At 40.0% G+C, this 21,924-nt stretch overlaps 4 protein-coding genes across 5 annotated transcripts in view; 2 read left to right on the plus strand and 2 right to left on the minus strand.

Annotated features, from left to right (window-relative positions):
* The window catches only part of itga10 (integrin, alpha 10), a 34,186-nt gene extending 33,732 nt beyond the window's left edge, over positions 1 to 454 (plus strand). For both annotated transcript variants that reach the window (XM_081597226.1, XM_008432750.3), the window contains one exon: positions 45 to 454. In XM_081597226.1, the coding sequence (XP_081453352.1) occupies positions 45 to 95 (51 nt within the window). In that variant the 3' untranslated portion in view covers positions 96 to 454. The remainder of the gene's footprint in view (positions 1 to 44) is intronic.
* polr3c (polymerase (RNA) III (DNA directed) polypeptide C) lies at positions 452 to 6,320 on the minus strand. Its single transcript, XM_008432751.3, has 13 exons — positions 6,171 to 6,320; positions 5,233 to 5,379; positions 4,681 to 4,945; positions 3,533 to 3,819; positions 3,330 to 3,434; positions 2,356 to 2,529; positions 2,222 to 2,273; positions 2,061 to 2,121; positions 1,830 to 1,980; positions 1,135 to 1,236; positions 995 to 1,044; positions 764 to 913; positions 452 to 669 (listed from the first exon to the last, which is right to left on the minus strand). The coding sequence occupies exons 2-13, from the start codon at positions 5,377 to 5,379 to the stop codon at positions 591 to 593; spliced, it is 1,623 nt and encodes a 540-aa protein (XP_008430973.1). The 5' UTR covers positions 6,171 to 6,320; the 3' UTR covers positions 452 to 590.
* Positions 6,321 to 7,139: 819 nt separating this feature from the next.
* Positions 7,140 to 16,567, plus strand: rnf115a (ring finger protein 115a). Its single transcript, XM_008432752.3, has 9 exons — positions 7,140 to 7,296; positions 10,926 to 10,984; positions 11,192 to 11,246; positions 11,404 to 11,687; positions 13,123 to 13,191; positions 13,279 to 13,351; positions 13,431 to 13,524; positions 14,459 to 14,574; positions 15,560 to 16,567. Exons 1-9 carry the CDS (start codon positions 7,219 to 7,221, stop codon positions 15,674 to 15,676), a joined length of 945 nt encoding a protein of 314 aa, XP_008430974.1. The 5' UTR covers positions 7,140 to 7,218; the 3' UTR covers positions 15,677 to 16,567.
* The window catches only part of gba1 (glucosylceramidase beta 1), an 89,104-nt gene continuing 83,745 nt past the window's right edge, over positions 16,566 to 21,924 (minus strand). Inside the window, exons 9-12 of the mRNA XM_008431764.3 lie at positions 19,720 to 19,944; positions 18,326 to 18,489; positions 18,131 to 18,247; positions 16,566 to 18,039 (exon numbers count right to left, since the gene is read on the minus strand). Of these exons, the coding sequence (XP_008429986.2) occupies positions 17,934 to 18,039; positions 18,131 to 18,247; positions 18,326 to 18,489; positions 19,720 to 19,944 (612 nt within the window). The 3' untranslated portion in view covers positions 16,566 to 17,933. The remainder of the gene's footprint in view (positions 18,040 to 18,130; positions 18,248 to 18,325; positions 18,490 to 19,719; positions 19,945 to 21,924) is intronic.

Genomic DNA, 21,924 nt, shown 5'->3' on the forward strand with positions numbered 1-21,924 from the left:
TTACCGACCAGGTATTAATCTCAGCTGTCCTGTTGCTCTCAAAGCTTGGATTCTTCACGCGGAAACACAGAGAGGATGAAAACCAGGAGGACTGAGACAGAGTTTACAAAGACGACGACCACCAGATGAGCAGAACCTGCCTTCGAACGGGCAACGTGATGAAGTTCAACTTGAAGAGTTCGACGTGAATCTCCAGGACCAAAGTCAGCGTCAAAAGGGTCCGACAGAAATGCACTGCCCGAGATTTTCAGGGTCAGTAGGGGCAATTATGTAAATTATCTTTTTTTTTTTTAAGCAAAATGTATCAAACTACAGTTATTTTATTTAACTTGCAGACTTTTTCCACAATTTCATATTTTAAACGGTCAGAACAGGTTTTGTTTCGTTGTTTTTTTTGTTGTGTGTGTTTTGTTTGTTTTCTAATGGAATAAAAACAGGTGGGGAGAAAAAAAAAGGTGTTTTGATATTTATTCAGTTGTGATCCACACAATAAAAACAAGAAAAACAACATATTCAGCCAAAGTTAACAGAAACACTAAAGAAATCGTTTTTAAAAATGAAATTCTGAATAAATTCTAACAATTTATGACTCAAGATGTAGACGTGGAGCTGACGTAGGATTCTAAGATGAAGACGGTTTCATCTACTTGGTTCTCTGCTGAATCTAACCTGGAAAAGGACAAGAAAAAAAACAAGAAAAACAGAAACATAAAGAGACTGTTAAGGAAACTGAAAAAGCCCAGTTTCAGTTTTGTCTTCTTACTTGTTGACATGAAGCTTCAAGACGTCCAGCTGCTGCTTCTCGGGAGCAGAGATCATCTCCTCGACTTCGCTCAGCTGCTCGGGCTCGGCCCCGCTGGCCTGCAGAGACGCCAGGATGGCTTCGATTCGCTGAGATTTCTCCAAGAGGCGCCTGAAAACCGACGTGAAAGCAATCGGCCACGATGAGATGGGAACTTAAACCATCAAACCAAATCTTTAGACTAGGACCCACTTGTTTTCTTTGGTCTCAAACAGGCGTCGCTCTATGAGGTTGGCCACAGTCTGCAGGAGAAATGTGTTAGACAAGGCAGAAGAGGCAAAAAAAAGGAAAATATGCGCCAGGATACTTCCAGTCAGATCTTAAGCTCCTACCTTGTAGCAGTTCTGCAGCAGCATCCTGGCGGTTGGGAGCTGGTTGACAGTGTAAAGATAAAAAGTGCGAGACGGAGCAAAATCTGGGGTTTTGGGGATTTCCTGAAGCAGAGGAAGTTTGTCAGACTGGAAAACATTTTTGTCAAACAAGATAAAATTGTGGTCTTTTAATTTACCAGAATGAAAAGTGATAATACTGGATCATTAAATCTGCTTAATTCAAGGTTTATGTAAAAGTGACACAAAAGGTTCCTATAAGTTTTTTATGCAGTTTTCCTGAATTTTCTAAATTTTTTGGCATTTTTTTAAACGAAATCTTCACTTCAGCTTTTAGGCATGTTGATATTAAATAGTGATTTCTTTTCTTAGTGTTATTTTCAGAAATAAACGATGTGACAATGGCCTCACTCTACTGTGAATTTAGCTTCTTTTTTTTTTAGGTGTTGAACCCAAAAACATGATTTAATTCAATTTTAACCAGTGTGAAATGAACTTAAAAGTAGTTCTTGTAGGAATAACACAGCACAGGTACAAAAAGTAAAGTTTCTGTAAAGCAAAGATTTGGCATCTTTTGCATAATACATCAAATTACAATTGTTAACTTTTATAACTGTGTTCAAAGGACAAATCCAAAATAAAACAACCCAAAAGGGTAATTTTAAAAGTATCTTATTAGTTAAACTGCTGTGGTTCACCTGGAGCTGCACCAGGTTGTGGGACAGCAGCGTGTACAGCATGTCTTTCGCCTCCTTTGCTGGAATCATGGCAAAGTCCTCCACCTGCTTCTGCTCCAGGTGTCTCTTCCGCAGCAACAGGCGGAAGATACGAGCCGACCGGGACCCAAATCTGATCGGCAGACGAAAATGAGAACCGGTTGATAAGTCAGCTCCCAAGAAAGTCACACGTAAAAACCCGAACGGACTCACCTCTCCTGCACGATGGACTCGACCGTGTTTCGAGCCAGGTTTGCAAGAGCTCTGTGCAGATCTGAGAGACAAGTTCAGGAATACGGCCGATTTATCAGATTCACAAACCAGACTGGATAATTCAGTATTTCAGCTTTGGCTCTAACTGCACAAAAAGATACTGACAACAAACATTCCTCCTCCGCTTTCTCCAGTCTTCCCAACAAACTCCATCTGGGAAATAAAGAAGCAGTCGATGGTGAAAGAGATTCATGTGGATAGGAAGTGGAATCGCCCCAGCAGGCACAGTGCGTACCGGGTCGTCCACCAGCAGAGTCAGATACTGATCCAAAATGTGCCTGGGGATGTTGTAGCTGGCTGGGAGGGACCTGAAGATCTCATTGGCAGAGAGCGGCTTAGTGCAGGCAGCGGTGGCCGAAGTGGTCACCTCACTCATCCTCAGGATGGTCCTCACTATTTCACTGCTGGTCTGAAACGTTAGAATATGAACAATCTTGAAATAACTTGATGGATGATGCATTTTCCCTTTGAAATCTAATTTCATAATATAATAATGTGTTCTTTACTAAATCTAATAATAAATGATTAATTGGTGTTTAAAGGAATGAATACACACGAAAATCCAAAGTAAGCATTTTAACTGTCAGAAAACTATAACTATGCTGTTAAATGCAGAGTAAGTCGGTTATAATTTATAAACACTGTACTATTCTCAACTAGCACTTTTTCACTTTTTGTTCAGGTAGAGCCACAATCTTTCATGTATTTGTGGAAATACGTGGAAGAAAAAAAAATGATACATGGTGTTTAAGTCTGAGTCTTTTCTCTCAGTTTCGCACATCCACAGAATGAAAAATCTGGATTTTGACTGGTGCACTAACACATTAACATGACTTCATCCAAATCATGCCTTCTTAGCTCTGGGTGTTTGTCTAAAGATAAACCTCAACACCAGCCTCAAGGACTCTGCATCTTTTCCCAGCATGCAGCTCCATCTATCTTCCCATCAACTCTGACCTTGTTGAAGAAAAGTAATCAAAACTTCAAAAGTATTGTTTTCTGTCCGGTTCACAAATACGCACAATGCATTGTTGGTCTATCACATAAAATCCCGCTGAAAGTTTTTAATACGACTAAGTGTGGGGAAAAACTCCATGGGTATCAATACTTTTGGAGTTGGAAAAGTGAATTAAATTACTGAAATTATTCATTTTAAGTTCACCCTTTAATAGTTTAGTTGTATTTTGAGCAATTCGGTGGAAACCTGACCTGATCCAGCTTATTGGCCACAGCACTGATGATCGCCTGGTCTCTGAAGTGTTGATGGAAACGCTCAAAATTCACCTGCCAGTAAATTCCCTCATCACCGTGTGTCTGAGAAAACAAACAAAAAAAAAACATCCATAGCATTATAAAAACACAGGTATGCAAGTGCTTTTCGAGCTTATTGATAGAACCAAGTAGTCACTGACCTCTGTGTCCATCTTAGCCCTTTTTGCATTCCTCTGGTCCTCTCCGTTCTCGGGGACAAGCTGCCGTTTGCCTCGTCCAATGAGCGAAACATGTGGTACACTGTAGCACTCAGGAAAGCTCTCTGGGGTTGGCGGGGCAACGCTGACAGTGGCTGCAGGAGCCGCAGCAGGAGCGGTGCTTCCTGAAGTTCCTGCTCCTCCCACTGGAGGGCAGCGCTGGAGAAAATGGGTCTCCACCAGTTTGGAGAAGGAGGAAGACACTTCGCTGTAATCCATGCTGTGGCCTTCTATAATGGAAATACACACACACTTTCAACTAGGAGTGGGAATTTGTCCTGTTGTTCATCATTTATTGTAATACACTTTTATCATGATAAGAATTTGAAATGTCGTTTTCACAATAAATTCCAGATTGCAATGCTTAAAAACCCCTAAAACTGTCAGTACTGTTTTATGTCCATATTGTTATTTTCACTATTTTCTAAACTGTTTGTTCAAAGAGAATATCAATAAATACCAATGAATTTGAACATGTGATTAAATGCAGTTAATGTGTGGAGTTTGGTGATACAAATCGCATTTCTTTAAGTGACTCATGACCTAAGGAAAAGTATTACAAATGGGTATGTTTCTGAAGAGCACAAACACTGAAGAGCAGTGTTTCTGTTTGTGAGGCCATGCAGTCACAGCTGTACATTTACTTAAAAAAAAGAAGTAATAAACTGCTCCAATTGTCATTTTTATTGTTATCACAATAGTACTGAAAAGAGGAGCATGCCAGATAATTACTAGTTGGATTATTCATGCAGAGTATTCTTGCTGTTAATTTGCACTGACAGTTTTGCTTGTTTTTCCTGTTTGAGACCAATGATTCATAATTTTTAAGGGCGGATTTGTTTATAGACAATCCACATTACAAATCCATATTGTTTCAGTTGTGTGAAGTGTAAGTTCTTTAGAAATTACACTTTTATTAATCTTTGAGAATATTATTAAATGGTCTAAAGATCTACATTTATCGCAATAATTTCAGGGACAATTCGTCATCAAGTAAAAGGTGCTACTGCGATAGCCCTAACATTAAATTCAAAAAGCTTTTGAACCAAGAATACTGCAGCTAAAGAATTCTGGTGGACACAAAAACCGACCCTCCATGTTCTGCGTGAGTCGGTCTGCGACTGTCTTCACCGTGCTGCTCATCGTCATGTGGCCACGCTGCAGCAGCTCCTCAATGATCAGCTCGCCCGTGTCGCCGTACAGCGTTTTGGCCGTGTAGATGTAACGCGGGTAGCGCAGAACTCTCAGGATCCGATCGCAGCAGGCCTGGTACTCTGTGGGGCTGCCCGGTCCTTTACGGCCAGAGGTGAAACAACAAGCCCCATGTTGCACAAGCACGCACAGACACTTCTTTACCTTTAATGAAAAAGAAACATTAAAACTCACCCATCATCCCTGAGTTTCTTCTACACTTTGAGAGACAACATTGATAATGATGTAATAACGCAGTAACATCTAAGTGTTTTGAGTTTATTTTGTTCAAGTCGAATATTATCCGCCATAATTTACAAACTAAAAAGTAATAATAGTAGCTAATAAGTTGAGAAAAAAAATAAACAGCTTGAATACATCACCACAAGTCGTTGGTGGCAAAATTTAAATGATAATCATAATTATAGGCAGAAAATGTTGGATAGCCGCACCAAATCCACCGAGAGGTTGGTTTCTTGGACGATGGTCCTCAAGTTCTGTGCTCCACTTCGGAGCAGGTGAGTTCCCACTTTCTCCACCATCTCTCCGAAATGCTCCTGCAGCAGGAGGCCACACAGACGGATCTCCTGGGCCGTCATCTGCATAAAGGCAAGAATAAATACACACAGAAGAAGGTGCTTTAGTGAGAAGAGACAAAAATTGAACTTTCAGTCCAATATTCAGAGTGCCATGTGCAGTGCTAAATACATATATACACCACTCTTGAAGAGCTGCAAAAGTCTTGAGACTGGGGAGGAGGTTCACCTTCCAGGAGGACAAGGACTGTAAACATACAGCCAGAGCTACAAGCACAGGGTTTTAATCAAAGCCAAATTATGATCCAGTCAAAGCCCCAGACCTAAAATCAATTGAGAATATGTGGCATATTTGGGGGACCCTAATTTAAAGCAGCAGCAGCAGCAGCAGCAAAAAAAAAAAAAGTTTAGCAACATAACTCGAAAGATTTGTAGCTGCAATTGTGGCAAAAGAAGATGTTGCACAATACACGGTTTGTGAAAGAAATTGAAAAAAAAAATCAACATTTTTGCAAGGAACTGCAATGTAAACAATTTCTTATGTCAATTCATTGGATTTGCATGCGGCAAAACGAGGTAGAACGAGTATAGAACTGCAGCTGTTACAATAAGATGAATTGCCAACAGATTATTGTTATTTAAGGCATAAAATAAATACATCCAAGTAAGTCCAAACTCTCTAGACTGCAAAGTTACACTGACGCCTCTTGTAACGTAAGTCTGTTAGTCAACTACGGCTAAAGACCACCGCCTTAAAACTTGCTCCTTATGATGTCAGTGAATGTACGAACATTGTCGCACGTGGCCTGTAAGGCTACAAGCAACAACAACTTGAGCGTGTTATTAGCACTAACCTTGCACACGGATATCTGTCAGGACAGGATAAACCTTCGCCTCTATGCATCCCAAACACTGTAGACTTCGCACACATGCGACTCGTCGATGACAACACAGGAGCACTTCCGCTACCCAGGTTTGCTCGTCGGTGTCTCGCTGTGGTGGAGCGCCGCTTGTCGGCCTGGAGAAGTATGGTAGACCAAATTATCACATAATACAATTATTAGGCAGCCAAGTTCATCTGTGTTAAAGTTAGTTGAGTTGCAGGCTTTAGATTTTTGGAGCAATGCTTCTCAAACGGTATTGGGATTTTTTTTTTTTATAATCCAATGTCCCAGTTCTTTTCCACGCCTTTACCAATTAGCTGGGATTCGTTTGGTGTACTTGATGTTCTTACTTTAAATGTTGTTTTCACGAGTAACGTTTCCATTAGAGCAAAAATGTTTCAATGTTGGTAGATGTATTAAGTTATCTGAGAATTACAGTTGTAGGTGTGTCACACTTCCTAAAACGCTTGACCTAAATTGTTGGATCGCATTTTCCTAAAAAATAACCCAACATGCAGTTTTCTGAGCATTTGCTATTTGAGTAGTCCTAATATAAAGTCCTAATAGTTTCTGTACAACTCAGATTTTTGGAAGTTTGTTCCAGAGCTAAGGGTATCATCCCACCCTTTTCGTTGGTTGAGCTCTTTTCTGTAAAGCAGTGATGTGATTTCATCAGGAGACGTCCTGTTTGATTTTTCTGACCAGGAATTTTGCACTTAAAAGTCAAAATTCTTGACTTTTAAGTGCAATAAAACCCACACAAAAAAACCCTCCACATGAATGAAAATTTAAAAAGTAATAACAATAAAATTTGTTTACCTACTAAATGTGTGGATAGTCCAGGACACATTTCTAGATATTTTTAATTTCAAATCTTATAAGCAACGCTATTGTAGTCTACAGAGTGGAGTAGGAGAATGTGATTTGATTATATGCTACAACTACCTGCCATACACGGCCGACAGCTGTCTTCGGTTGGCGGAGGACCGACGTCAGTGTTTGTGCTTCTTTGGGGAAGATGGCGGAGGCTGCGGCTGTTCCCCCGCATCGGTTTTTCTGTCACTGTTGTAAGGGAGAGGTAAACCCCAAACTCCCGGTAGGTCAGATGACTTTAGTTTATGTGCCGTGTTATTTTGTGGCGTACTTGGGCTGACAGCGCTGCCTGCCGGAGAATGTCTGATTCTTTCTCCTGCTTGCTAAAGCTAAACCCTGCTAGCCTGGTAGCGCTTGTTAGCCCCGTTTGTTGTTGTTGTAAACTCGCAAAATAAACTCCTGTAAAGGTTTTATTTTAGTAAAAAAAACAGACTTTAAAAGCAAACACTGTCTACTTTTGAAAGGTTTAAACGTCTAACATGGTTATGCCAAAACTCTGCTTAAAGATTTGCTTAAGATGCTTTAGATATGTTGTTCGCGATATTTCTACCAGTCAACAGCAACAACCGAGAGAAAAGCTGTTAACTAATTGATCAAAGATAACTTTTTTAAAATTAGCTAACAGAAAGTCGACAGTTACTGTTTCTGATTTAAAAAATGTATTATTGACAGGACGAGTTGGGGAATTTTCCAGAGTGTACACTTAAAAGTGTTTAGTTTCAGTTTTGTTATCAAAAGTAGGAGTGAACTGACAATAAGTGAGCTATTTACGGTCAACATTACGATACGTAGAATATATGTTTTATTTCGGCTCATGTATTTTTGAAAGACTTGGAGTAAATCCAAGCTTAATCTAAGAAACGTGGTCACACTAGTCTCTGTTCCATATTGCCATATAGTCTTTGAGAACTATAAAATAATATGGTAGAATAAGACCGTTCAATATTTTTCTCTATCCTCGCCGCCCAGAGTTATTAGTTATATTATCAATACTAATAGTTTTCATATGTTTTATTTTAAGCAGCATCTCTGTAAATACCAAGTTTCCCCCAGTATCTTCTTGAGATATTTAAACTCCTGCCTTATCTCAGAGAATTTCAAAATGCTGCCAACATTTCCAGATCTCACATATTCCATGATAGCCAGAGGTTTAAAGTGCAAAAACATCCACCAGAGCAGCTTTGCTGTAATGTTGAGCCTTCCTGTTAGCTGATGTTGACGCTTCCTGTTGAAGCAGCCTGAACGAGTAGCTCACACACCTCTGTACAAAGTAGTTTCCTTTTTAAGTACCTACTTGCGCTTTTGATTTTCATCAGACTTGATTAAAACAGCCAACTTTGAGTCTTCCTGCATCAGTAATCACTCCCACTATGAAATGACTGGATGTTGCACCTCGGCTTTTCAGTCATATTTTTAAGTCCCTGTTTTTTGGTGCATCTCTAGATCATTTTCAGTTGTCAACATTTTTTTTAAATTTAAATTCAGTTCCCACTGACATGAATGAAAACTGCGGGGTGAAATCAGATATATTTATTTTTAAAATACACATATCGCCCTTTCTCTTGTTGTTACACATTTCATCTCAGGGCGACACTCCCCTGATTGTCTGACCAACTGTAGTTGAAATTGTTTTTCTTACCCTGTTTGTTTATTTATTTATTTTACTAATTTTTTCAATAAGTTATAACAAAGTGAAGCTTATAAAAAATGTGGATAAGCTAATACTTGACTATAATCAGTCAGATAAGCTAATCACTGTTTCATAAAATCACATTTGTATTGTGTTTATTAACAACACTTATTATTAGAGTTTTACATCCTGAGCTTCATTTGAATCTTTATTTTTATCTATTGCATGTTATTCATCTTTCTACCCCGTCACTCACTCAAAATAGGTTTGCTACTTTAAAGGTTACTAAGTGCTTCTAACATGTCAGTCAGCCGGATGACTACAACACCCAAGTATCGCGGCACACTACCTCGGTACTTCCCAAGTATCATTTTTCATTCATCTAGGATCATGTGCGCATGTATAAAACAGAAAGGATAAACTGGGCAAGTGACACACGACTGGCACAGTCTGGTTTTGCTAATTGTGCACTTTCAGATCCTAATGTTTGTCAAATCAGACTAATGAGATGTAACTCCTGGAATAATGTCACGCATGTATGGAGAAATTTATATCATTTTTCCAAATAAAAGTCCGTTATGAGCTGAACACCTTTAAATGCAGTTTCTTATGCGGGCGGCATTGATCCGATCATCTCCTCGTTGTCTGCATGTTCTGAATCTCGGCTCGGCCCAGTTTTCATGGCTGGAAGGCCGTGGCTTTCATTAGGAAAGGGACATCTGAGCGACGGTGGTGTTTTCCTCGTTCTGTCTCACTAACACTCAAGGCGTGGTCGGCCAGACCAGCTCTACCTCCTGGGTTGCATTCAGAAAACACTGGCTGTCATTCAAAAAAAAAAAAAAAAAAAAAGGGTCTGATATCATCTGCCAATGTCCTGTTGTTAATTTAATCAAGTAAAAATACGTTGAGATGTTTTTACACTGGAATCTGTAAAAGTGTTTTCAGATAACATCTCAAAAAGTGGAACTGGTGTCTTTTTACTTTTGTTTTTCTTGCTGTGTTTATAAAGGTATATGATACAAAGATATTGGATTACGACATGGAACGTTGAGAATAACTTACATTTAAAGCAAAGTTTATTTATATGCTTCTGTATGTTTTGTCAGCAAACTTAAGTGGAGCCAGAAAGAAAACATTTACAATCCAAATTATCTAAGACTTTGTAGTCATATGTGTGGATCCAGGTAGTGAAGTTTTCAAATTGCTACGTATGTAATACGAGTCTTTTACTGTTTATTTTCTTCCAAAAATTATTGGCTGATTGGGATTTACACGTTTATAAATTAGTCTCATTAAATGTCAGTACATTTTATTTTATTTTTAAGTTTTGAGCTGTTCCACGTTGACTGTCCAGTTGAAAGAATATGTTTATTTAGAAAAATATGTAATTTAAAATATAATATCTGAATTTGGAAACAACAAATTTTAAAGGCTTTTTTTTTTATGAGGATCATTTTGCTCAGTGTTGATCTGCGTTCTCACACGTCTTTTATTTTCATGCTTTGCCTTCGGCTCTATTAAATTAATTTTATATAAATAGCATGCATGTTACCTGAGTGGTGTCGATTTGCTTTCAAATTAAAGTACAATTTTGGAGGCTAGCTAAGTAGTCTGGTACTGAGTGCTCTGGAAGTTTTAGGTATTAAATGTCAGCTGTCCAAGACACAACTTTGCAAAATAAAAAAGACAAGTGTATATTTTTTTTCCTGTATCCCATAATCATTTTTCCCTCTCAATTTTAGTTTGAATCTTTTTGAAATAAATATGAATTCACTTGGAAATACGCAGCCACATACTTTTTCCTGAACCTCGTGAATGTCACTAGTGTAAGAATAACAAATATTTATTGGTTCCATCTTCTTCCACCTAAAACAATGCCTCCTTATTTGTTCCTCTTTTTTTTGTCCTATTTTGTAGGACCTATTTCCCTCGTTTAGCCCAATCATAACACCTAAACCTGGATTACTCAAGCCCAGTTTATGAGATTTACAATCTCGCGACTTTTAGATGCATCTTCTCCCCAACACACCTGAGTTAAATTGACTGAATTCCCTCATCAGCTCCGCAGAGCCGTAATAACGACCCATTAATGTGATTAAGCTGCATTGGAGAAGAAGTGTATCTGGACTGGACTTGGCCGTCCGTGGCCTAAACAAACATCTTCAGCTCCTGGTGATCTGTATGAAAATGTCTGACTCAGCCTTTGTTTTGCCTCCTTCCAGGAATACATCTGTCCAAGATGTGATTCGGGTTTCATAGAGGAAGTAACAGAGGACTCCAGGTATGAGGCTTTTCTGCCGCTGCTTTAATTGTCCATATAAGTAATCGTGTTGATGTCGAAGTGATCGGACTTTAGGCTGAAGTTCCGTTTAAACTGCTCATCGTGTAGTCTCGTTCCAGGATGACTTTAAAGTTGTAAATAAATGAGGGGTTCGGTGTACGTTCATAATAATGTGTCTTTTGTCCCTTTGTGCGCTGCTTCCCTCAGTCTCCTAGAGGGCGGCGCTAATGGGCTAGATGACACAGCCACACAATTTGCAGAGGTACAGGTTTTTTGGGAGGGTCGTAGAAGGAACACAAACAAACTAACATCCATGATGTTTCAGTTTGTCGTCTTCTCTTCTTTTGACCCTTACTCCTTATTGTTTTCTACGTGTAATTTCTCATACTAACCCTTCTCTGTTGCTGACATCTTTGTAGCTATGGCACCTTTTGTTACTGGAGCGGCCATTTACAACAGACAGAGACAGTCCTGACTCCGAGCACCGGCTCCCTGGAGGCCGCCTGACGGGCTTCGGTGATCTGGGAGGGCTGGGAGGCGGATCGATTGGGGGATCTGTCCCCACAGGACTGGGAGGATCCATGGGGGGTCTGCTGGGATCCGGGGACACCTGGGGGCAAGGGCGTCCGCCTCGTTTAAGCAGCCAGAGGAGATACAGATCCAGAGGCAGCAGCAGGCCAGATCGCTCACCAGCGGTTGAGGGGTAAGTAGTTTCTACCGCCCGGCTCGGTCCTCTCCCTCCGTGCCTCCCGTTAGTTTTGCTCCTATAAGCCTAGTTTCCAACAAACGGCGGCGGTCGAGACATGTTGCAGCTCCAGAGCGGTCGCTGGAGTCGCTCACGGCTGACGTACAGAATGATTTGCTGCAACTTGTCGGATGTTTCAGGGCAGCCCTGCAGTTCTCTGTGCTGTGTGTGCAGTAGCTAAATACGAGATGACTTTCACAGCAAAAAGCCACATGCAGAGTCCCAGATCACACATAACTTGCTGCATAAGGCTAGAAATCAACTGATCAAATGAAATTAACCAGAAATAAAAATGAAACATGTTTTTGGTTGGTTTGTCTCCAAAGACACTGATCTTGATCCTCATACAATCATTTATATTTTTTTAATTGATTTTGGCTGCTTATTTTGCTCAACTAAAGAAACAAAAAAAAATCTGAATTTAGCATTATAACTGGAGCCAATTGTGTCTTTGTCTTCTCATAGCAAAGTTCTTGAATATACGATTTAAAATGGATTCTTTGCTACGTTGTGTTTTCCGAAGACGAGTTCATCCTTTTAGGAGATAGTCATGGAGACGATGCTTCTTATCAAGAGTTGCAGAAAATTTCCCTTTTACTCAATATCTGTTGGCAGTACTCAAAATATATGCTTCATTGATCATGGAGGGTGATTTCTTTACACATGTAGTAAAATAACAAGACACAAAATATATTGAGAAGATTGGAGTAAATGAAGAGAACGTACAAAGAAGATATATTTGTGAAAGCAAACAAAACAATCTTTTTGGAGTGTCTGCTTTGCTCAGCAGTTTCAGTGAGAATGTTTAAATGCTTCTTGAACTGCAGACCCCTCCTCTTATCTGATATCTTATTGTCTTTTACATGATTCAGACTCCAGACAGTCATGCCTGTCAGGGATGTTGGGCTGTGGTGTTGGGCAAACCTCCAACAACGTTAACAAATGTTGCAGTAACAATATGACTTGCAATAAATAAGCAACTAAACATTGTTTAGGTTTTAATTGTAAAAGCTACTTTCAGACAACATCCGCCGTTTTTGTTACTCAAACAAGTTAGTTTTAGTTTCATAATGATTTTATCTTCTTAAACCGGCTTATTGAACTGCTTATTACAGTTTAGGCAGTTCTTCACAATATGCATATTATATACAGTGATATTGCAATGATGGATAAATTTGCACTATATTGCGCATCCCATGTCTGCTTGAGCATTAAAGTGAAAAAGCAGCCAAAGTCCAAAGAAAATCTTTGATTCGTTTCCAGAAATATTAATGGAATTTCTGACATGTAGTTTAATTTAAAAGGAAAATCAATCAGTTGTCTTCCAGCTATAATGAGTCTTGCATTTGGTTCTAACTTTTGTTGTTGTGTTTTTTTGTTTTTTTCCTTACAGGATTGTACAGCAGTTTCTAGCTGGACTCTTTGCCAACTCTGGAGTTCCCGGCTCACCTCCTCTGTCATGGTAAACCTAAGCGGCTTCGCCGGAGCCTCAGCGTTGCTTTTCTAACACTGTTCATCTCCAGCTTGGCTGCTCCTCTGTCTCTTACAGGACGGGGATGCTGCACTCTAACCCAGGCGATTATGCCTGGGGGCAGGGAGGGTTAGACGCTGTCATAACGCAGGTGAACTCCTTTTCTTACCACACTTTCACTTGTTTTTACCCTCGAGTTTACCTGTGTGTGTGTGTGTGTGTGTGGTTAGTTACTAGGTCAACTGGAGAACACAGGCCCTCCTCCAGCGGAGAAAGAGAAGATTTCTTCCCTCCCGACTGTCAGTATAACTCAGGAACAAGCAGGTCTGTCATATTTCCTGCCTTTTAGTTTCTGACTTTGTCCTTAAAGTTGACCATAGCTGTGCTTGAGTTGTCAGTTTTATCCCTTTCCATGGACAGCGGTTACTTTATTAGGGCTGTTTTTTTTAAATATTTTTTGGACATGGCTGCTAAGTTTTTAAACTAGTTATTAAATCTAGAGGCTTTACTCTATATGTTTTAGTGCTGTTCACATACACAGAACCACTTTAATGCATTACTATGAGGTCTTTTTTCCTTTTATTGAGAAAATCTATATTTAATTAGTATTTGTTTATATGTATCTTTTAGAATCAGAATGAAATGACTCTGGTCAGCTTTCTACAGTCATATTTTTGGGGAAACATTTTTTATTTATTCTTAGGAGTATTTTAAGTTTGGACAGATATTTCAAATGAAAGTGAAGTAAAATGTTTCCTATTGCCATCATTGCTTAATTATAGAAATAGGAAACAAAATGAGGACTTCAGCTGATTTTTTACATTTAACACGAGCAAATTTAATATTTATTGTATTTAAAGTCTCACAACAGTACAAATATATTCCATGGCTAAAAATCAGTGTATATTATTGTATTTAAATTTCAAAATGGGTCAACAATTGATTGAGAAATCCAGTTAATTGTGGGATTTTTAAACGGAAAGACTGTGGCTAATAAAAACCTCCTAAACTCTGTTTAGGGTCAAATATTCATTAACCTAAAAGAGATTAACAGTTTATCCCATTAACTAATTGCAGGGTACCCTTTGTAACTTTGTCTTTTTAGAGTTTAACTTGCACTAAACTCCTTATCTTTGAATTGTAAATAAAGAATAAGAAGCTCATAAGTAAACAACAACACAAAAATCACAAAAGCGAAGTGTTTTTTTTTTGTTCTATCAGTGAAAACTGAAGCATGTTTTCCTCTTCTCTCCTGCAGATTGCTGTATGGAATGCCCAGTGTGCAAAGAGGACTTTGCAGTGGGAGAACCAGTCAGACAGCTACCCTGTAACCACTTCTTTCACTCAGACTGTATAGTACCATGGCTGGAAATGGTGAGTCACCATACAGACAGCAAGCATATGATTCATTTGCTGTTCTTGGGCGGGGGGATCCAGGGGAATCCAGATGTAAAACCGTATTCAAACCAGGATAGAGCAAAAATAATTTATAATCATAACAAATTTCCATGTGCAAGATCAGTATCAGAAAGGAATGATTAGGTTTGCAATCGTACAGTACTTTTAAAGACCATTCTTAACCCTTAAAGCTTTTCATATTTTACCAATTTCATTGGGATTTTATGTACTGGATGGAAAGACACAGATGAGCACGTAATCATATATTAGTGCATTTCTAAGTTTAAGTTTGTGGGAAACTGATTTACAGTGGAGGAAAACTGTGAAGGAAGGCGTTCTGGTCAAATGAGAGAGAAAACTAAAGCTGAACACATCACCCCCATGAGGAAATATAGTCGTGGAATGGCCCAGTCAAAGTCCAGATCTGAATACTGCTGAGAATCCGGGTTTCAGCAGATTTTCAGCAGATAAAATGCTGTTCAGAGACGTTCTCTATCCAGTCTCGCTGAGCTAGAGCTAATTTGCAAAAAGATTAAAACATCCCTCTAGATATGCAATGTGAGACAGAAAGTGGTTCCTATAAAGTGTTCACTCCAGAGACAGAACGAATGAATACATACGTATGGGATGTTTAGCATTGTCCTCCTGCTTTACATATGTGTGTTAAAATCCATTAAAGTTGGAGGTTTAACATGATAAATCAGAAAAAGTTAAAACGGCAGGCTAACTTGCTGAAAGTTGGTGTTCATATTAACTCGATTTTTCTAATTGAAAAATAGTCGTGTACTAATCTCCATTGACGCCCACTGAAATTAGTTTGATTTGATTAAAGCTCAGTTTGTAAGTTGAATTAATGTGTAGGTGAGAACATGCTGCACTGTTTAGTTTGACAGTAGTAACACCATATTTTGGCCGAACTGCTGCGATCTGATGTCTGCCTGCTTTTCCCGTGGTTCTGCAGCACGACACGTGTCCAGTGTGTCGGATGAGTTTGAACGGAGAAGACAGCAGCAGCCAGCCCTCAGAGTCCCCCTCGCTCTCCACGGACCCCCGCACACAGGAGAGATGGTCTTTTTGAGACACCGCAGCTGTCTCATCCTCAGCTTTCCGTCACATACATCCAGGAAAAAAAAGAAAGAAAACGCTTCTCATTTTCCCCGTTTTCTCTCTGTTCCTGTCATCATATTTTCAGTCACTTTGTATATTTATTTTCTATTTTTAATGCCTTCTTCTTCAATCATGTATCCTCTTAAAGACGTCTTAATTTGTTGTCGTTTGCTTAATCTATTTTTGTCGGGATAGAGCAGCCTAGATTGACCCTCATCTCGCCCCCGTTCTTTTTCCGCTTCCACTTCTCGAGCAAAACTTTGCCACTCGTTTCTCTCGGCGTGTCGCTGAAATTCTCTTGACGGAGGGAAAAAGACTTTATTTCTTTGCCGTTTCAAAGACACAGAATCCTGTAGCTGAGCCCCTGTGAAGGCACGAGGAATATTCGTAACAGCAATTCTGCTCAGTTATTTTACAGTGATTACCAGGAAAATGTTGATCTTTTAAATTTAATAGGAATCCGGGTAAAAGAGCCACAAATAGAAGCTGTAACGTCAGATCAGAGGAAGCATTTTTTTAAGCCCTCCTAACTCCTCTCTGTCTGAAACCGTACATGAAATGACATTTTTCAGTGTTTCGCCCCCGTATCTCATGCTTAAGATGTCATAAACTCCTCCTGGTGTATATATTAAATACAAATGACATCCCTCTCTCATTTTAGTCCTCTGTTTATGGCAGTCTTCTTTTGATTCACATTTTTATCACTTATTTTGATGTAAATAATTTTAGTCCTTCGACTTAAGGTTTGCAAAGAAAAAGACATTGAGAATGGCAACACAAATGTGAAATACATGGTTTATGAAAACTGTATATTATAAATATAAAATGTTTATGATGTATCAATAAATTGACAAAAAATGTTGCTTGCTTACAATGCGTTTAATATTGATTGATAAACATTTTGAACAGTGTGCTTTACACACAATAAAAGAAGGCATTTATCAGCTTTGTTGATCAGAAAGATCATTAGTAGCAGGACAAGGCACCAGCAGTGCTTGTGAATAAATCACTTTCATTTATTGCTGTTGCTTATTAAAAAAATTGCTTCACAAACTCAATTAAAACGTGCTGAGGTTCTTTGGAGTTATTTAAATAACTAGTGACAGTAATTGTGCGAAACAGAAATATGTTCATAATAAAACCGACACTGGGTCTGCTCCTTCAGCCGACTGGTGAAATGTAGGGAAAGCCAGTAGGGACATTATGCCTGCGTGAACCTGTTGATGCTGAATACATTCACATTCGTAGTGCAAAACAAATGAGCATATTTGCTGATGGCAATGAATCAGCTTGTAGCAGATCGATATTCATCTCAGAATTTGGGCTACGAACTGTTCAAGTGGACAATTAGCTTAGCAACGATTTATGACAAGAAAAGTCGAAATCAAGTTGTTTGATGTTCAAACTTTGCCATTTGATTTGTGAACCCATATTGGAGTTTTTAACAAACCTCAACTGTCTTTGCTAGACTGCAGTTATCTGTAGATTAATAGTTATTAGGGCTTATAAGTCTGATGTCAAATTTAAAGATAAGCTTATATCCTATTAGCCGGGGTTTAAAACCAACACCTTTCACGTGGCTCGTCCCCAATCACCTCACTGCCTGGGTTGCTTCACCAAATAGCCAAGGTGAAAGATAAACAGTCTTGCTGAATGAGATCCACTTGACAAAACACAGCAAAACTGACGAAAGGATTCAAATATAGGTCTTGACTGGAAAAAGAAATCCAGTACAATACATCTAGAACTCAAACTGCTCCCGTTTTAAACCCTGAGTGGCCCCGTATCAAATCTTCAAAAGCAATTAATCTCCACATGTAAACACTGGCTGGGCGGGTAAGTAGCGGCCTCTACTCATAACGTTGCGACATCTCAAGTAAGCAGGATTGTGAGAATAAACAAATGAAAATATGACGACATGAAGTTGTGATGAAGTTCGATCTTTTCCAGTGCAGTTTTCCTATTTCTTTAGGAAATAACTCAAAAATGAAAACTAGACCAAATCATTTGCGTACACATAATGTGCACGATGTCTGAAGATTTTGTCACAAACAGATTCAGCATAGTCTTAAATTATATTAGCTGACGTAAAGAGCGGACCCCCTCTGAGTGTGCCGGCATGTAAATGGTGCAGACCCTAATGAAGACGCAACAGTTTGATGCGGTTAATAAATGGTTGTTGTGTCCGCAGTGCTCAGAGAAGCTTTAAAGTGCGTCAGTGTTAAATCTCAGTGTGCGTTCCAAGCCGCCGTGAGCAGCGAATGGGCCGGCGCGGTGCAGGGAATGTAACCCACAGCCGGATCCCACACCTCAAACTGAATGGCTGATGATGACCTGAAGCACACAAACACACACACACACACACAAAGCAGGTTAGTATTTACCACTAAACGGCACTAATTAGAACTTATTTCTTCATTAGTACCTGTTGAGAACGATGAGAACCACAGAGCCGTCTGGTCTGACGAAGGCGGAGAACTCTAGCTGTGTCTTTGCACTAGCGGACACGCCCACCCTCTGCGACCCCTCCCACAGGAATGCACTGTTTACAAAGACTACACATAAGGATCTCGCTGTAAAAAATCTATAGGGAAAATGCGGAAGAAAAAAAAAACGTCACCTAAAGTGGGCCATGCTGTAGAAAGTTGGCTGTTTGTAAAAGACGTCCCGCTTGGCGTCTACTATGACGGGGCTGTCCACAAAGTTCTTCACCCAGTTTGGCCCACCAGTCTGATCCAGTGCCAGGTTCCAGTCAGTCCAACCCACAACGTAATGATTTAAGTCCTGAAACAGAGAAAACACACTCGTATCATATGTCCTCTGAAACTGTAGTAGTGAGAAGTGTATCTTCCTGAAATGAATCTGCTAACTAGGCATTTACAGTGTCTTGTTACTACAAACACACACCGGAGATTGGAATATAATATGATGGACCACCGCAAAGTACGGGATGCGCCTTACCCTGCCAGCATGCCTAGGTGGGCCCCATGTGGGGGAAAGGAGGGCTGATATATGGGGCCACCGTGGAACCCGCGGACAAACCCATATGGGACCCATATGGTCTGGCCTCCTTTCCCCCACATGGAGCCCACCTAGGCATGCTGGCAGGGTTAACTGAAATTAAGAATGAACATGTTTTTAAAACGTTTTTACAATAGTGCGATGTGCATTTTGTATGTACCCCTCTTCCCGCTGACATTTCTAAATAAAATCTAATGTAACAGCATCCAGAAGACGATAAGTTGGAGCCAAAGCTAGATGAGTGGTTCAGTCAAAGTCCAGACCAAAATTCAACTGAGAATATTTGGCAAGTCTTGAAAACTGACGTTTACACATTTACTCCTTCTAGTCTGACTGAATAGAAGGAAGAGCAGGCAAACATTTCCATTTCTAGCTGTGTGAAAAAAATGCCCAAAGGACTTCCGACTGTTCCTCCAGTAAAAACTGATGCTGCAGATATCGAGTACGTAGACGTGCAATGCTTTTCAGATTTGTCTTTCTAAAATTATTTGAAAACCCAAGCATCACTTGCCGTCCACTACACATTTACGCTTTACCTTTCATCCGTCCCATACAACCCCAGTAAAGCGCATTAAAGTTTTAGCATGTAACACCGACAGAGAGGTGTGACCAGGATCAAGTTCTTCTTGACTCAGGCTACGTCTAATACCTGAATGAGCACAAAATGAATGGAAGGACTCCAGTTTCCCCCTGCGAAAGTGAAGTAAGATGACACAGAACACCAGTTCCAGCTTGCTCTGCAGCCCTGCAGGCAGTTGCTGTAGTGTGTGTGTGTGTGTGTGTGTGTGGGGGGGTGCGTGTGTGTGTGTGTGTGTGTGTGTGTGTGCGTGTGCGTGTGTGTGCGTGTGTGCAGCAGAGTGTAACATTTAACCTGCACTGCAGTGTGGAAGGGAAGGGAGACGCGCCTCTCCGGGACGACTCGCTGCATGTCAAATCTGACGTCTGCAACAAGCGGATCTGACTGAACAAGCACCGACCCTGAGATGAGCTCACCTCTAGGATGTCATGTGCGTACTGCTCCGCGTGGTCCCAGCTGCCCAGCTTCACCCCGCGGTCCACTGAGCTCCAGCCCGCACAGGCCTCCGTGCCAAACAGATAGTACTCCGGGAACAGCTGGTGGGTGGCTCCCAGGCTCGCCTCTGCAGGGACGAGACTGTCCAGGTACCAGTGCACCGCCACGCCGTGGATGTATCGTGCTGCATGAACATCACTGAGAACCTGGAGGGCAAAAAAAAAAGAAGATAATTACTGCAACTAGAAGTTTATTAGTCTGATCAAATAATCTGTAATGAATCCGTCTAATTTATGCCACAATTGAGATGACAATTGTGGCATAAATTCGAGAGATTCAGTGAAATCTGTTCATTCGACAGTTTCCATATATTGAACTGACTTTTAGTTACTGTTAGTTACCGAAACGAGTGAATTAATGTTCTCACGCACGTTTCTTTCCCTGCAGCACTGCTATTCAACTAAATTGCTCACATTTACTGAAAGGCAACATATATACTTAGGCATTATATGAGTATATGGTCATACATTTTATAAACTAGTAGGATATTTTCTTTTTTGTTTTTACAAATATTGACAAGGCAACGAAAAGACAAAGTGGCTAAATTATCACAGATGACCTGCATTCAAAGACGGTATATAAATACTGTGATGAAGATTTAAATATCTATTGCTATATATCTACATCATATTTCTATTTCACATGTCATATGACTATTAAAGGTTTAGTCACATGACAGATTGCTGTCAGTAAAAACAATGACCTGCTCTTACAGGCCCAGTCTTTCTCTGCTGCCCCCTCTCTTCCCTAGGGGGCAGTAGAGAACAACATGTAGGCGCTGGGAGGAAGAAGAGCGAGAAAAGTGTCCGGTTGTTGTGGGGAGCGCAGTGTGTTAGTTTTAGGGAAGTTAGCTGTTCGTTGTACTTGTTCAAAAGAGGAATAAAGTTCTTAAAGCATTCATCTGCCTCCTCCTTGCTTTTTCCCGCCAGGGGAGCAGAAACGATAGGAGCTTGTTAACAGCGAACGAGCCGAAATGGAGACCAGCCCGTTTAAAACCAGCCTCTGATTGGACTCTGAGCCTTTCAGAGTCCACACATCCGCCTTTTCATACACGTCCAAAGACCCGGACTAAAAATTCTCTTTTCATCCCGCATTGTGATGCTCGTAAATTAAGGAAGGATAACCTATCCTTAATGGCTTTTGTTTTTACGAGCATTTACCTGCGATCCAAGAAAATTATTAGTGACCAAATGATAACAGAAGTCCTACATTCAAGGACTCTGCATCAGGCGGTCATTGACGTCAATCTGTGTCGTGTGATTCGAGGTCTGAGGTTGAAATCCGAGGATCACGTCACCAAAGAACAGCTGAGCCAATCAGGTCCAAGTGACGCACAGACCTTATTACGTACAGTATTTGAATGTACAATTTAATTTTTTAAAATGTAAAATTCTCTTTACATCCTGCATTGTGATGCTTGAACATTAAGGAAGGATAACCTATCTTTAATGACTTTTGTTTTGGTTTTTTTTTGTTTTTTTGTTTGTTTTTTAAAGTATTTACCTGCAAGACAAAGAAAATGATTAGTGACCAAATGATGGCAGAAGTCCTACATTCAAGGACTCTGTTTCAGGCGGTCATTGACGTCAGTCTGTGACGTGGGATTCGGGATTTGAGTTTGCCATTCGAGGATCACGTCACCAAAGACCAGCTGAGCCAATCAGGTCCAAGTGACGCACAGACCTTCTTACGTACAGTATTTGAATGTACAATTTCATTTTGTTAATGTAAAATTCTCTTTTCGTCCTGCATTGTGATGCTCGACCATTAAGAAAGGATAACCTATCTTTAATAGCTTTTGTTTTGGGTTTTTTTGTTTTTTTGTTTGTTTTTAAAGCATTTACCTGCAAGACAAAGAAAATGATTAGTGACCAAATGATGGCAGAAGTCCTACATTCAAGGACTCTGTTTCAGGCGGTCATTGACGTCAATCTGTGACGTGGGATTCGGGTTTTGAGTTTGCCATTCGAGGATCACGTCACCAATGACTAGCTCAGCCAATCAGGTCCAAGTGACGCACAGACCTTATTACGTACAGTATTTGAATGTACAATTTAATTTTTTTAAATGTAAAATTCTCTTTACATCCTGCATTGTGATGCTTGAACATTAAGGAAGGATAACCT

This window comes from Poecilia reticulata, chromosome 16 (assembly GCF_904066995.2).
Source record: "Poecilia reticulata chromosome 16, P_reticulata-male-v2, whole genome shotgun sequence".
Classification (NCBI taxonomy): Eukaryota; Metazoa; Chordata; class Actinopteri; order Cyprinodontiformes; family Poeciliidae; genus Poecilia; species Poecilia reticulata.

Excerpts from the sequence above, each read along its gene's own strand:
- polr3c (XM_008432751.3), bottom strand. The coding sequence starts at position 5,379 with ATGACGGCCCAGGAGATCCGTCTGTGTGGCCTCCTGCTGCAGGAGCAT. Across the intron at positions 1,981-2,060 it reads GAGTCCATCGTGCAGGAGAG|ATTTGGGTCCCGGTCGGCTC; the intron begins GTGAGTCCGTTC and ends TCTGCCGATCAG. Across the intron at positions 1,237-1,829 it reads ACAACCTGGTGCAGCTCCAG|GAAATCCCCAAAACCCCAGA; the intron begins GTGAACCACAGC and ends CCTCTGCTTCAG.
- rnf115a (XM_008432752.3), top strand. The coding sequence starts at position 7,219 with ATGGCGGAGGCTGCGGCTGTTCCCCCGCATCGGTTTTTCTGTCACTGT. Across the intron at positions 11,688-13,122 it reads CGCTCACCAGCGGTTGAGGG|GATTGTACAGCAGTTTCTAG; the intron begins GTAAGTAGTTTC and ends TTTTCCTTACAG. Across the intron at positions 13,525-14,458 it reads TATAACTCAGGAACAAGCAG|ATTGCTGTATGGAATGCCCA; the intron begins GTCTGTCATATT and ends TCTCTCCTGCAG.